The 16,229-nt window shown below is 36.5% G+C and overlaps 1 protein-coding gene across 5 annotated transcripts in view; it reads left to right on the top strand.

The window, feature by feature from the left end:
* Positions 1–12,593, top strand: part of dpp6 (dipeptidyl-peptidase 6) — a 329,860-nt gene extending 317,267 nt beyond the window's left edge. For all 5 annotated transcript variants that reach the window (XM_015370176.1, XM_015370175.1, XM_015370172.1 and 2 more), the window contains exons 17-26: positions 43–114; positions 1,799–1,906; positions 3,327–3,396; positions 3,636–3,830; positions 4,586–4,640; positions 6,329–6,428; positions 8,204–8,262; positions 8,351–8,423; positions 8,511–8,584; positions 10,222–12,593. In XM_015370176.1, the coding sequence (XP_015225662.1) occupies positions 43–114; positions 1,799–1,906; positions 3,327–3,396; positions 3,636–3,830; positions 4,586–4,640; positions 6,329–6,428; positions 8,204–8,262; positions 8,351–8,423; positions 8,511–8,584; positions 10,222–10,371 (956 nt within the window). In that variant the 3' untranslated portion in view covers positions 10,372–12,593. The remainder of the gene's footprint in view (positions 1–42; positions 115–1,798; positions 1,907–3,326; positions 3,397–3,635; positions 3,831–4,585; positions 4,641–6,328; positions 6,429–8,203; positions 8,263–8,350; positions 8,424–8,510; positions 8,585–10,221) is intronic.
* Positions 12,594–16,229: the final 3,636 nt, after the last annotated feature.

Here is a 16,229-nt window from a genome sequence, read left to right as displayed (position 1 = left end):
ATCTCATTACACATCTAAAGTTTTATTTTTTTGTGTTTTTAGGGCCGGACATCCCATTTGTGGCAGTGTACAAGACCCAAAGAGATGCCGAAAGTGAGACTCAGGAAAGAGAGAGTGAGTATTTCACCTGTTACTAAAGCTGCACATGAAATATGTTCCCGACGTTTTGAGTGTCCCAAAGGTCAAGAGCATAAAAATCACTGTGTCAGAAAGGATTCTTCCCTGCAGAATGATCACCTGAGGACTGAGTCACTGTATTTCTGCAAGCCAAGCCTGAAATGATGTTGGTAATCTCATTATATCCCAATGTGGCTACACTCATCACATTATGAGCAGCCCCAACAGCAATATCAGCATAATATAATGCAATTTTTGTCTTTAAGTAATAACATCAACCCTTCTGGATTATATTAAAAGCTGTACATGTCCCAGTAAATTATATCATTACCCAATGTGTTTGATTAACCTGATTAAGAATGTCAAACATTCAACCAGTGCATGAGTTTTATAGTAAAAACTGCAGACGTGAATTTGTACCTCTTTGTCAGGGCCAAACATGCTCTGCAGGGGCATATGGGGAGAATGTATCAACCAATCCCATCTCTAAGAAGACAGTGTCACACCTAGCACCCAGTAAACCACAGCTCCACTCTAGGATAGACATTTCTATCCTGTCTTTGCTCAGAGTCACTCTCATCAGCTATCTGAATCACTCTTGTCCTAAAAACTCATTGGTACTTTTTTAGCTAAGTTGGGAGTTTTCTGAAAAGACTTTGGGAAACTTCATAAATGTGGGCCCAGAAATTGTAATGGTGACAAAACTGAGATTTCTCTGCAACTAAAATCCAGAGAAGAACAGGATATTTGAAGACTTTGGATTGAATCTTTACTGTTCCTATAGAACATATACTTTATATTTAGCCACAGTTTCTTATAAAGGGGAGATCAAACTCTTTAGATAGGATTTTGTAGAATGCACTCAAGATTAGATTACATTATCTCTATTCCTAAAATTAAATTTATCTTTGGTAAAAGCAGTAACTTACCCTCAAATAACATTATGTCCACTTCACCCCTACTTGGAGAGCATTATCCCAGTTTGACAGTTTTAGGTTTCTGACTAAGCAAGCTGGGATCTGCTAAAAATGCTGAGCATGCCAGCCCAACAATTAAGCTGCAGGTGTATCAAGTTTTTTTTTTAGTGAAGTACTGTAAAAGCTCTGACCTGATTATAGACTCATGAGCTGATGTCTCTTGCAGATTATATTGTCTGAGTCCCCTTCATGGCAGTCCAGTCAGCAGTATCCCTACAGAGACAAGGTCATTTTCATGAATGTATCTAAAATATATGCTGAAATACGATGAATGATGTGTGCAGTCCGTCTCCCCCTCCTCAGAAGCTGCGTAGGACATTTCCTTCCCGCAGCTTGTATCTGAATTTGTAAGTAGGAGCAGCTGTGGCAGCCGCTGAGCTGATTTTCCTTCTGCAAATGGCTTGTTTTCTGACGCCATGGCAGAAAACAATTCCAGTACATTGTCGCCGCTGCCCGTTAGACCTCGTCCGCTGAGACGGCCGTCGGTGATAAGTCTGTGTCGGACAAAGGAGCTGTGCTCGATGAATAAGAACAACTGCTTCCTTTTTTTTTAGGAGAGAAGAGTTTCAAAATGTAGAAGGTTGCTTAGGAGCAAATCAGAGTTAGGCTTTGAACAGCAGTCGGCTGCTGCTTGTCGGGGTCATAAAGGTTGGGCCTACTGTTTAATTTATTTAATTCTGTTTCTGGTCGTTTGCTGTCTGCAGGTATTTTAGAGGTTTCTAAACTGGAGAGCAACGAGAACCTCAGGCTGACTCTCGACTCCATGCAGATGCCTACAGTGGAGTACAAGGAGATCAACATGGACGAATATAGTATGTGTTCCAGTTAGAAATATATGCAATGCCTTCCACAAGTATTGACACTCCTGGTAAAGAGAGTAAAAAGATACATTTCAGGTATTTGATGTAGATCATCCACAGTCTGCGTTCTGTCTAATGGTTTCTTGTTTCTTCTTTCTTAATGTTTTAGCTCAGAGGACAACAAGGCGATTTTTATATCTGGGATACTGTTATCCCGGGACCTGCATAGGAAGGGACTTTAAGAATGATCATAACATTTATTTAAATCTTTTTGGCACCTACAACACCCCAATATTAGGGTTATAGTTAATCATAATTAAGTTGGGAAGGTTAGCCCTGGTCTGGTTTAGAGGCCAAAAAAATATTGAAACTCCAGTTTTTCATTTAGGTAACAAGTAACTGAAACTCTGTTTTAGAGGTTTTAATCCTCTCAGATTTTCCAACTCTTATTTGCAAAAGATTCAATTCAATTCATTCTATTTATATAGCGCCAATTCACAACACATGTCATCTCAAGGCACTTTACAGTTCAACCAGGTCACCCAGTCAAATTGATTAAAAGTTTTCTAGCTACGGAAAACCAGTTGATTGCAACAACTCATTGACTCGAAGGCAATCCCTCACACTAAGCATGCTTGTAGCGACAGTGGAGAGGAAAAACTCCCTTTTAACAGGAAGATCTGTTCAGAGATCAAAAACAGTAAAATAGGCTTTTACAACAAGGTATAATTGGAGGCAGAATTACTTTGTATTGATTCATAATTTATGCATTTAGTATATATTTTACACTTTTTTAAGATCGCGATTTGTGTGACCACTTTTGCAAAATATTTGCTGCTGTAACACCACAATTTCCTCATGGTGGGACAATAAAGAGATTTTCTGTTCTATTCTATATTGTTCTCTCTTGTTCAAAAAGTAATAATAGTTAGAAAAAAGGGACATTTTGAAGTGGAACATTTAATCAGGAATGTAAAGGTCCTTATCCTACTTTTCTTGTCACATTTTCAGTTTCTTTAGATTTTTATGATTGACTGTCTGGGAGGATTTATGTTTGTAACAGATTTTTTTTAAATGGGTAAAATTACAATATATATAGACTCTACCCTAGTGGCATATTCTCTTGCACTTTCAATTTTAAAGTTACTAAGAGAAAACCTTGTTTGTCCTCCCACAGGAAAACCCAATGCAGCTGATCCCTAATTACATGTTCCTATTCCAACCAAATTATACATCAGGGTTAGATTTATTAGGAATTATTTGGGTTAAGGAAGAGATTTTTACAACATTTCTGTGGGAATGGACTACTGTATATAAAGCAGAATCCATTTTATAAATCTTTACAAGGAGTTTCAATAAGTGGGGTGGATGCAATTCATTTTGATACAGAATGCATTCGTTATGCTAACATTTGTGTTACTCTGGGTTTCAGTCTTGTCTTTAAAGATCCTAAAACCCGCCGGCTTTGTGGATTCATCACACTATCCGCTCCTTCTGCTGGTGTACGTATCTGCATAAATATGAGACGAGAAGTATTTTCTACCATCCTCAGTTCTTTCACATTGTTTTATTTTTGGTTTGTTTGTTTTTATGGCTTGTTTTTGTTTGTTTAAAAGAAATAGAACAGTACCGAGCCAATAAGCATCTAAAATTAGAGGAAACTGTCTAAAATCTTCGAAATGAGTTGCTTAATGAGCCCCTTTTACCAGCTCATTACATCGGTGTGCTGTCTGTGGTGTAGTGACGGGAACCCTGGCGGCCAATCGGTGTCAGAGCAGTTTGTCTTGGACTGGGCTACGGTTCTGGTGAGCAGCTTTGGTGCCATTGTGGTGCGCTGTGACGGTAGAGGCAGTGGCTTCCAGGGTACCAACGTTCTGCACCGGATCCATAAGAAGCTGGGCGTGTTTGAGGAGCAGGATCAGACGGATGCTCTCAGGTACAAGCCTCTTTTCACTGCAGACAAGCAAGACTTTAAAATTAGACATGCACCAATCTAATGTGAATATCTGTATCAGTCCTAATATTAAAGAAGAAGGTAGCCTGATCCATCAAAGCAGATCTATTAAGGCTATTTCTATGATATATCTAAGTTATGTTCAAAATCTCTTGAACAGTGATAGGGCTTACCCCTTTATAAGCATCTGTCTTTGCTTTAATCAATATGTTTGTTTTCAGGATGGAATTTGTATTAACACAATTTACACTTTTTTGACATTAAACTAACTTCAGGTTACATTTTGTGAAATGAATGTGTACATCTATTCCTATTATCTGCTTTTGGAGAGCAGTTTGTAACAGCCTATTACAGAAATGATTAAAGTAAACAGAGCTCTGACATCAGAAAAGTGTCTGGATCAGCAGATATCTGAATTTAATTATTTGATTTGGATTGGAAATGTGGATCTCTATTTTATGATCATAATATTCCTGCCTGAAAAAACAATATTTCTTTGCAAATTTTGGTAAAATAAATACAACCTTGCCATCTGCCATATGGATTTTTAAATGACAAATATTAATATATCTGATAACTTTTGATAGTTTAAAACATTTCATTTCAAACTATTAAGAATGAGTCTGAGAACATTTGATATTTAATTAAATCCTGTGTTAAAGCTTCAAATAGTTAGTTTTTACAGATTTTTCAGGCATTAATTTTTAAATTACATGTTGTTGTTGTTTTTTTTATAGTCTTATTCTGAATGAGCCGTACGTGGACCAAACCAGGGTCGGAGCTTTTGGACAGGTAAGAGCCTCGGGAAGTTCTTCACCTAAATAAATTATCTTATTAAGCAGGAGTTCATCAATATCCAACAATTTCCTACTTTTCCATCCTTGTCTAAAACATAGAATACTTTCAATAAGTGCTATTTGGTTAGATTCTTAGATAAAATCTAGATTACATCGTTATAAAACAAGGAAAAAACACAAAACCAAGTAGTAATGTTATCCGGTTGCTTTAGTTACGGTAATCTATATTTAGTGCATCAGTTTCTCTATAAAGCAGTAATTTTACTGGAATATGGTGCACATTTACACATTTTGGGCTGCTTAGTGGCACAGACGGTAGCAGTGCTGCCCTGCAGCAAGAAGGTTCCAGGCTGATTCCCAGCCTGGGATCTTTGTGAGTGGAGTTTGCATGTTCTCCCTGAGAATGCGTTGGTTCTTTCCGGGTACTCTGGCTTCCTCCCACAGTCCTAAAGAATGACTGTTAGATTAATTGGCTTCTCTAAATTCTCCTTGGCTGTGAGTGTGTGCATGAATGCTGTCCTGTTGTCTCTGTGTCACCCTGCGATGGACTGGCGACCTGTCCAGGGTGTACCCCGCCTCCTGCCCGTAGACAGCTGGAGACCAGCACCCCTCACGACCCAACTTGGGATAAGCGTAACAGAAGATGGATGGATGGATGGTACACATTTATATACAAAGCCTGATTATATACGTGTTAAAAACACAGTACTGATTTTAACCGGCTTCCCTTTCTACTATATTCAATACGACAGTTTCCCCCCTCCCGTAGCCATTGTGACTTTGTGCCCCGCACCATTCCTCCTCTGGCTGCGGATCACCTCGGCTTACATGCCGGTATAACCGTGGTTTCTTTAAAATAACTTTACTGAACCTGATGTACCTCGCATTAGAGCTAGATTTCCTGTCTTTGCCTTAATATTGGCTGAAAAATGCCTCACCAGATGCATCAGGTAGCGCCTGACCCCATATTCTCCATTATATGGGGAAAACACAGTTTGGTTTGTAAGTTTGGTTTTAGCCAATCATAGTAACAAATGAAAATGTGGATTCATTTGTGGAAATCTTGGATTCTAACCAAACAGATATGATAGAAGCAGCTATGTGTACATACTGGTTTGGATGTGAGCTCGGCAGCTCTTGTTTTAATCACTGTGTTTTCAGTCAAAAACCATGTCACTGCAACATTATTGGCCGACTCATGCTGCGTCAGCCATGAGTAAGACAGATAGATTCACTTACACACACACAACTCTACTGCCCTATTTTATCTGTATTTAGTGTCTATTTTAATCATTACATGCTCACACAGTCCATTATTTCATTATATATTTTTCTGTATAACAACATGGGGGAAAATCCTCTGAATCATAAAAGTCTGGGTTGAAATGTCAGTTTTTTTCTCTGGATATAATGGAAAATGACTGTCCTATTATCAACTCAAGAGAAACGATACAGAAATAATTCAGTCCTTCAGAGAAAGAATGGTGAACATAATATGAGGAAACAGCTTTGGGATCGGGGCTTTCTCAAGCAAACCAGTCCTGCACAGTCACTGCTTAACAAATATTAGTACTCAGACCCAGACCGCAGTGTCTGGAACGTAGAATTCACTTCATGTTTCAGCTCTTGTATTTACGCCTCTCGCTTGTTTTTGTGTGATAACACAGAGTTGTTGTTCCTCAGGTGTATGGAGGCTACGTGACCAGCCTGTTACTCAGCGGTGAGGAGTCTCCACTAAAATGCGGAGCTATCCTCTCACCCATCATCGACTTTGAATTATATGGTAAGCACTTCATTCTTTTTTATTTTTATCTCCGCTCTCAAATGCAAAAAGTTCCAATCTCTTCTGCATGTGTTGATGTAACTCATCAGAACTGTCAGCGCTCAGCCAGAGCTGCCAGAATATACTGGAAGGGAAAAATAAAGACCAATAGCATTTTTAGCACCTTTACCCCTTTCTGGGAGTCTGGATTCAATGTGATGGAGCAGTTGCACTTGGAACCCAATCATACAGCACCCTCACCTCATCTGTCTGAGGAATATAACCTGAGAGATAAAGTATGAGGCATGTACCAGGAGAGAGATGGTTGGAAAGACGGCGCTGTTTTAGTTGCGGGAATACAGAGGCAGGAAACTGTAAATTAAAGCAGGATCTGTGTGTCACTGTGTGACCGTTTCCCATCATTATAGTTCCTCTAACAGTGCAAATATTCCTACTGGACTTTGTATAAAAGTTGACATAAAAACAACTCAAAATCCTTCAGGTTTTTCTGAATTGTACCTGTTTGGTGAATGACCATTAAATAATATTAAATAAAGAAATATAAATACTAATTAAACCAATAAGTAAATATTGGTTTAATTAATTTAAATTAAACCAATATTAATTAATAGACAAAATGTTTGATTTTGTCTATTAAATGTAATCCACATATGGTGTGGTGTTCTTTGGAGCTCAAAGTGTTAAATGTTAGAGCAGAGGCTTATTTATTATTAGCTGCTTCTCACATATAAAATTATGTAATTAAGATAGACCAAAACATTAAGTTATTTGTAACTTATGTTATTTTAAAATATTATAATAAAATAAACAAAAATGTAATAAAAAAAAAACAATTCCAGGCGGAACAGAAACTTTTCCAAACCACTTTTCTTTCTAACATTAAATTAGTGAGACAGTTACTCCTTACTGTAGATTAGTTTGACCTCTAAATGTCATATTTTCATTTCAATTCATTCATTTTATTTATATAGCACAAAGCACACTACATGTGAATTGGAGGCACTTTACAGACAGACAGACAGACAGATTGACATATTTGGTTAGAATAACCACTTGAATACATCCTCATTGACTTGCAAGACATGCTGCTCCTGGATGAGCTTGCAGGGATATTTCTGGCTTGCATTTTGTCCTCAACTCTTCAGCAATCTCTCCCAAAAAGCATGCATTTAAGTTGGCTTGCCTACAAAAACAAGGAAACTTATTCTGAAATAACAAATGTTTTGAAACACTTTCTTTTTAATTATTTACCATGGATGCTGTAGGCAACATTTTAGTGAGTAGAACAACAGAAACGTAAAAGTAAAAAGCATGGTGTTGTAAGACTACTCCTAAAATTATATTTTTATCAAAAAGTTACTCAATTAACTTTGAGTAAATATACCTAAATATTACCCAGATTCATATGCTAAATAAGCCTGGCCAAAGGGGGACTAGTTTATGGTGCTCTGTATTTCTGTTTTACTTTTATATATGAATTTCTTTCATTTTGCAAGATTTGTTTTAAAACCGTGTTAGTGCTGCCCTCTTGGGGTTGAATGTCAGCTATTGCAGGTAAATTCACCCACTGGTTGAAACGTTACATGCCTCATCCATTGGCTGATGCTAATGTCATCATACTTACATTTAGCTCCGCCCCTCAGTCTTTCATTACTGCCCACTTTGGTGGCAAAATAAGAGTGAGTTACGCTTTAAAGGCCCAAAAGTGTTTTATCATCCATGTCTGTGGTGAATGTGTCCTCACAAAACTGTGAGTAACTGAGTTTTCTTTTCAGCTTCTGCTTTTTCTGAGAGATATCTTGGGCTGCCTAAACCAGATCCAAGAGCATACACGGTAGGATTTCACTGCAGGACCTCTACTCTCTTTACCTGTGATTAACTCAACAAAACAACAACAAAAATATTTGTCTTGTTCCTTTTAGATGGCAAATTTAGCACACAGAGCATCTCAGTTCATGGATAAGAAGTTTCTTATCATTCACCCAACAGCTGATGGTAAGGCTGCAAAATGAAATTTTTTCCTCTTTAAAGTTCAGCAAAACACAACACATCCATTTGATTTTTATGCTTTTGTTTTCTCAGAAAAAGTCCACTTCCAACACACAGCGAAATTCATCTCCCAGCTCATCAGTGAAAAGGCCAACTACACCTTGCAGGTATGTAATTTCCTTTAGAAATCAGTGTTATATATTTAAGCCTTTAGGAGGTTTCTGATTCCTGCAATAGCAGCCACCGCCTTTTCTTTATATCAAGGTTTATGGTTTTAATACATATATATTTATTGTCTGCTCTAGTAAACTTTATATATATATTTGAGCTTATTGTGATTAAAAAACATTTTGGTATATGATTGGATGTATTTCAAGGTGCTAAAAAACTTTTACATAATTAACAGCTGTACAATAGAGTACTGTGTTAAGTTCCAGTTTAGCAAACAAGCCTTTAAATAGTGGTATTAATTTTCTCTATAAACCCATACTATGGAGAAATCAAAAAGTTGTTGAAAATTCATATCAAGCACATATCTCCAATGGATATGTGGTTTGGATGTTTTAGAAGGGATTACAATCATTGAGTAATGCTTAATTGAAAGGTTTAAGTTTTGGGAAAACCTAACAAGTATTTATTCACCAAACTGGTTGGCGTTGAGTGTTAGAAGATTTTTTCAAGATGCCGTTGCCCCAAAATTCAAAATTACGCAAAAATCCTTCACTATACCTTTATCTAATTTAAGCCTCCTTCCCACTGAAATTTGCGGGTTTACACAGGATTTTTATATATGGGTTGAACCGCTAACAATCGGCATTTGGCTCCATTCCCATGGGCAAAAAAAGTTGGGTCTGATCCCCCGCTGGCAAGCTGCTTGGCCTCTGTCCCCACTGCTGCGTGTCTGGTGACGCCATCACACTGGGTTAGTGTTGATTCTGTCACCAGTGTGACAAAATCTGGAAAGTAAACAATGAAGAGAAACATGTAAAGAAGCCAGGGTGTAGTGTGCTTCATTGTTTTGTTCATTATTTTGGCTTTTTATATCAGACGTTACTGCCTCGATGAGTTGACATCCATACATTGCACCCAAGATGAGCAAACCTGGTCACACCAGTATACCCATAGTCAATACCCGTTTATCCCTTTTGTTTATCTCTTTAGTTTTGTATGAAAAATACACTTTACCTCAACGGGCGTTGTATCCCCTTAGTCATGTAGAACAAACTATTTAATAACTTGCTTTTTTGTGTTTTTTAAATCGTATGGCGGACTGACCTTAAATTGTTTTTTTTTGTACATGAATTAAGGGATACATGCCGTCGAGGTGGTTTAAAGTCTATATTTTTGTACAAAACTAAACGGATAAACGCAAATCTGACGTCGTGTGTATTAACTATGGGTACGCTGGTCTGACGAGGTATGGTGATCTGACAGAACACCGGTCAGATTGCTCCACAGTATGCCAATCGGAGCCAGGCGGTTTTAAGAAGATTTGAACTCGGGTTGCTTGCCTAGTCATTGCCATGGGTCAGTAAGCCGTTCCTACTGCCACTAAAAGCTGATGTTTCTGGGTTACAGGGGTATATTTGGAGCATTTTTTCTATTAGATTTAAAAAATATAATCTTCTGAATAACGTGATGTATATAATGGACCAATCTGAGTTTTATATTTGGTGCTGATTGTATAATTATATGTAAAATGATTTATTTAAAATGCAGCTGTAGAGACCAAATATGGGTTGAGGGATAAAATTCGATCCTTTTAAACTCATCCTGTTCTTGTTCTTACTGTTCTCTCTCTCAGATCTACCCAGACGAGGGCCACTTTATCCACAGCGAAGCAACAAGGCAGCACCTGAGTCAGTCCCTGGTGAATTTCTTCGAGGAGTGCTTCAGGCTACCAGAAAGTGTGTTTGAGGAGGAATTGGAAGAGGAGGTTGAAGATGAGGGTTAGATTGTCTTCGACAGGCTCCCAACCTCCTTTTTCTCTCCCCTTTCATTTGGTCATCAACATTCCCTCTGTCTTGTATCTGTGCTCAAGCACGGCCAAGTTGTCCATATATGTTTAACTCGCAATCTGCAGTGCCATCCGGCAGACGGATCTAACTATAACCTCAATCTTCCCTTGTTCATCCAGAGCCCTGACTTGGATTCTAAAAAGGCCCACGGAGGTAAAAATGACAGATGATGTTTTGAAATACACTGAAAAGAAGCAGACTCCTTTACAGCCGGATGGACATCTTTAAAAGCAATGGAGAGAATGCATAAGCCTACACAGACTTTCAAGATGTGATGAGAGGAAGCACGTTATAGCACACAACCTTTGGGCTTGTATATAAATAAAATTCACATCCCTGGCGCTGACTGGCAGTGTTCATAAGGGGTGTCTGGAACTGTGTGGATAAAGGGAACTTGAATATTTTTAAAGTTGTGATGAACTTTTCATGGACTGTGGTTGTGTATCTGTTGTTCTTAACAGTATGTAAAATAGCACACAAATCCTCATCCAGCTGTTTTTCCTTTAAGTGTTGTTTGCCTCAATAATGCTGGTTTTATCTTTTAGGTTCGTACCGATTACAGTTATGCTGAGGTCTTTGACAAGCAAATGTCTAACGGGAAAGAAATAAGCCATTTTTGTTTGGGATTATTAATTGGACAAAGTTGATTTTGTTTTCATCCAATATTGTTTTGTGTTTTATTCACGGTGCCTTACTTTATCAGAAAACAAAGCTTAATTTATCAAAAAAAACACTAAGATATTTGGGGTTCATAACTTCAACACTATGAGATTTTTTTTGTTAATTTCAGTTAGTCTCCATCTGACTGTTTAAATTATTAAAAAGCATTTATACATGGAGTTTAGACAAAAAGATCAATATTTTCTTTCAAAAACAAAATATATCTTTAAGTTGAAAGGGGATTAGGGTCACTGTGAAAAAAAAAAAAGATGTCTGACTTTCTTAGCCTTTCATAGGTAGGTGATGCTAATTAGCTTCATACCTGTAATATCTAAATACAGACAGGCAGGTGAATATGTAGCCTACTGAGGACACAGTTCAGATTTGCTGTGATCTTATCAAGTGGTTAAAAGTGAAAACTAAACATTTTTCAAATAAAGCCTGGTTTATGCCTAATTATTTCTCTTTAAAACCTACGCCTCTCTGGTTGGCCTGATTTACCAGACAGAGGAATATTTGTAACTACGAGGAAAGCTGCTTGCAGAAAAACATGGTGGACGAGCGACAGCTTCTGCAAGCAAGAGTTTGCAAATACAAACATCTACGGGTATCTTATAATTTGGCCCATAAATATGACCAGGATCAGCAGCTTATAAAAAACTCTGAAGGAAATAACTTACTCTTGGATTAAATAATGTGGCTTTGAGTTGGAAACAGTGTGTTTTCCACTTAAACGTGTCGAGTGGTCCTGTTAGCTTACGGTCTGCCATGCACGCCCCTCTAGAGTCGGCCAGAATAGATCTAGGAGGAAAAGCCATGTGGAGTATAAAACCTGCAGACACTGCAGTCCATGCATGAGTCAAAGACAAGTGAGCACAGTGGTGTAATATTTAGCAAATTAACTCAGTTAATTATTTAAATCTACACAAGGTTATGCTATATACACATACACACATACATAAATATATATATATATATACGTGTGTGTTTTGTTTTTTTCTGATTTGGGGTTTGAAGCTTTTTATTGGCACTAGGCAATTAAAGAATGGAAATAATACAATCATTTTCATGCAATTGTATCCATTTTAAATTATGTGCATGTATTTCTACTATGGCATATTAAATCCAAGTATTAAATTATAGGAAATAAGCATACAGAATTTCATATGGTAACACAACACTTAGGTAAAAGCTTCTGGGAGTGCACAGTAAAGGGATTTCTCAGTATTTGAACTACTTACATGATGAATCCATAATGCTTTTTCAAAATCATATTTGGACTCGATATCAAAGTGTTGTTCATTGTTGGGTAGAGAAGCAAAAAAGTGTTCTGAGGAAAATTGGTGCTACTATTGCATATTTTGAACAAGTAAAACGAAAACATAGCGACCAAGTGTTGAAATAGAATCAGTGAGAAAGGAAAGCAGCCATTTCAAATTGTACATTTAAATCCGGCAATCTGAAAATGCTTTTCAAATTGAACATTTTTATTTGATTTTTTAAGGTTGCGTTTTAACTTTTTTTTTTTATTCATTTTTTAATTCCTTGATTTTGAAAATGTGTTTTCAAATCCTATTTCTAAATGTAAATTTAAAAAAAAAACAAAATTCATAAATATGTTTATGAATACCAATGCTAGTCACACATTAAAAAAAGGTATTCCTTATTCCATACTCTTTTTGCTTTATAACCATTCCTTTTACCTTTTCCGTGACCCATTTGGTCCCTGAGCAAAATGGAAACCACTTAAGCTCTGTCATTGGTTAGGCTGCCACACTTGTTAACAAAACGACCAATGAGGGAGCTGGTTACAACTGAGGAGAAACTGTGATTGGTTAAACTGGTTTCCAGTTTGCTCAGGGACCAGAAGTGTCAGAGAAAAGGTAAATAGGGAGGGGAAAGCAAAAACAAAATACCCTTTCAAAAAGGATTTGAAAATGAAAGATGAAAAATAAAATGCAAAAATGAATAATCTTTTTAAATTTGTAATTAAAATACTAAAAATAATTACAAAATGACATTCCGGCAGAGGTTATGCTGTAATAAAGTATGATTGATGTCCTACCTAAAGTCCTAACAAAAGTGGATATAAAATTCAGACATTACAGTGTTTAATACTTAAAAAAAATACTTTTACTTCCTCTTTAAACGTGACTCTAATCCTCTTTCAGAACAGACATTGTTGCACATATTCTATCGGCTAAAAAACTTTGCTTTAGGATCTAGTTCTGTTACCTTTATTCTTCTAACCCTGAGCTTGGTGAAGCCTGGTTTAATTTGCACAAGATGTCTTTTTCACTGTTGATGATATTTTTATTTCCTTCTATAGTATTTATAACTTTCTATCACTGCAGGATTTAGCTTTTGTTTTTTATTGGGCCACATAAGATATTTAACTAGGATTCTATGTTGATGCCAATCTATTCTTGTTTTCTAAAATGTTAGAAATTAGCGTAATTTTAATGCCCCTCTTTCCAAATCAAACCTTATTTTTGGGTTTGCCTTTTGGCTTTTAATGATGTATTTACTGATTTAAATTTTTTTTTTATATATATTAATATTTTCTTTTATTTTGAAAACTGGAAGTCTGTCAAAGGAGGGTTACCTTTAACTTTTAGCCACTTGAAATGGCTAATACTGTAATACAACCTTAGTTTTATGTCTCTTTTACACAGGGATCCTAAATAACAAGTCCTCTAAGGTCATCTTGGAAATAAATGTATTTAGGCACAAGTTTATTTATACCATATTTTACCTTATTTTTCCTGCACTGATGTGCATGATCAGAGGTCCTTTGCTGCACTTCCCTTAGTTCATCATACATTTTGACATGCTGAATGTTTCTTACAGAACTGCATAAAATATGTTTGCAGTAGTATTGTGATTGAGATCACGGTCTCGTTAGCTTGATGTGTAAATGTTCTAATATCATTTTATTCTGAAAAGAAAAAAACTATGTTACACGAGTGTTATTAGTGCATTACATACTTTGGACGTTAACATTGGGTTGATCATTTTTGTTCTCCTGTTGCCGTCTTCGAACTGAGGTGAAGTGGACTCTAAATGGCCAATGGAAACAAACTTTCTTTCGATACGTGGAGGACTTTTTCAAAGATGTTCAACTTTGTTATCCAAAGCATAAAGAGAGGTCTTTGGCAGACTGTGGCATGAAAGTAAATGTTAGAATAAAAAAAAAAAGTAGATATTTTATCAGTCATAAATGTTTTGGCTTTTTTTTTTAAGAATGCTGGAGTTTATCCATAATACATTTTCTTTGCCAAGCATTATTTCCCTACAGCAGAGCAGTTGTACTGCATTGTTTTCAACAAACACTTTACAACATAAATAAAAACTGCACCACAGCAGCCAATGGTTAACGTAGGCAAATTATCCATTAGAGGCACTGGAGTAACAGCCGCTCAATATTTCCAAATATAAAGGCCCAGTTCTTACATTAGAACAAAACAATGAGGTTACTGTGATTGTGTGTTTGTTTTTTGAGTCATGGTAGCATTATAATCATTTCTTTACAGGAGCATTATCCAGATTATCATCATGGCAGTCTAACCTACTTTCCTTTCAGTCTGTAAGAAATCCTGAGTCATCTGAAACCATCTCCTGCACCAAGGAACTTAACTTAACCAAAGCAAATCTTATGAGATCATGCTTTTAGAAACTTTTACAAAACCAAGTGTTTGGTTTAGTCTCATGCTGTGTTTCAGTGCAATGAGATGTGTTAGAAACCAGCCTGTAAAACCTGTCATCCAGCAAATGTAGTCCTTATTACTTTGGTAACATGGTGTAAATTCGTTTTATGCCATGTTCCCAAAGTATTGCATCATAAAAAACAAACTTTTATGGTGTTTGTGGTGTTATTTACCTTTTTTAAACATCTTTGCCACTTTGGCTGTAAAATGGAGCTCTCTGCTATGGGGTCCTTATCTCCAAACCATGAAAAAATAGTTTGTATAAAGCCTACTGAAAAGAGATGTCGTTTTATGAGTAATAAATGTATAGGGGCATGAGGTCTTCAATTATTTTGGGCTGATATGGATAAAAATTATTTGTTTCAGATGAGTCTGTTGTCCTTGAGACACTATTTTAATACTATTTAAACAAATCTTCAAGCCCCTAGACTAAAATTCTAGTAAGCCCTATGAAACTACTTACTGTAAAAGCTCTAAAATAGAAGTAAAACAGAATAAAATGGGAAAGTGAACGTATGAAATAGACAAGATGGCAAACATAACTGTGAAAATGGTCATTTAACTGCCTTAACAGGTTTAAGAAACTACTTCAAATGATCCCAGCCGGGACTAAAAGCTATTCATTTAATAAACTTCAGCCATTAAAGATAAAATTAAAAAAGGCAAAGTAGAGAATTAAAAGGCAAACTGGTTCCGCTCAAAACAAAAAGGATCAGTCAGTGAATTAAATCAGACTTAATCACCAAGTGATTTACTTCCATCTTTACATAAACAGCGGTTATTGTTTCAGTCTTCAGAAAACCTTTTGTCTTTAAGCAACCAAAAGCAAAAAGTCACAAGCAATAAAATCCATGTTCCCACAGCAGGTATCAATGCTCGACTTTGATCTTTGGATACAATATATTAAAGTGGTTCAACTCTGGTTTTTTATTTTAAATTAAAAAGATTAATTTCGGTTGCATTTACTGTATTTTCAAAGCAGGCAAAAAAAGCAATCCAAATCCAGTCTTTGGCAGCTCAGAAACATATTCATTTGTTTTGAAAGCTCCTGTCTTATCAGTCATTTCATCCTACTTTTACAGCCCTGCCCTGCCTCCAAACAGATTCCCCTATAAAGGAGCTGCAGTCACTGCTCCGCAAAATGCCAACTATAAATAGTCATGCCCTGTCTTTTCTGACCTTTCCTTTCCTTCATCTTTTTATGATATGCTCGTGCTATTGTTGGCTCTGAATTTTCTCTGAATATTGATGCAAAGACATTCATATTTATTCTTACATAAATATGAATGTCTTTGTATCAATATTACACTGAAAAAATACTTTCAGCGCTTGTTAGAGGTTATATGGTGCGTTCACATCGAACATGTTTTAGACTTCGACCACACATATATTTTGTCATTTTGTAAAGTGTAAACAAAAAGAAATTT

This window comes from Cyprinodon variegatus, unplaced genomic scaffold, assembly GCF_000732505.1.
Source record: "Cyprinodon variegatus isolate N-32 unplaced genomic scaffold, C_variegatus-1.0 Scaffold42, whole genome shotgun sequence".
NCBI lineage: Eukaryota > Metazoa > Chordata > Actinopteri > Cyprinodontiformes > Cyprinodontidae > Cyprinodon > Cyprinodon variegatus.
This window is presented reverse-complemented; position numbering and strand designations above follow the sequence as displayed.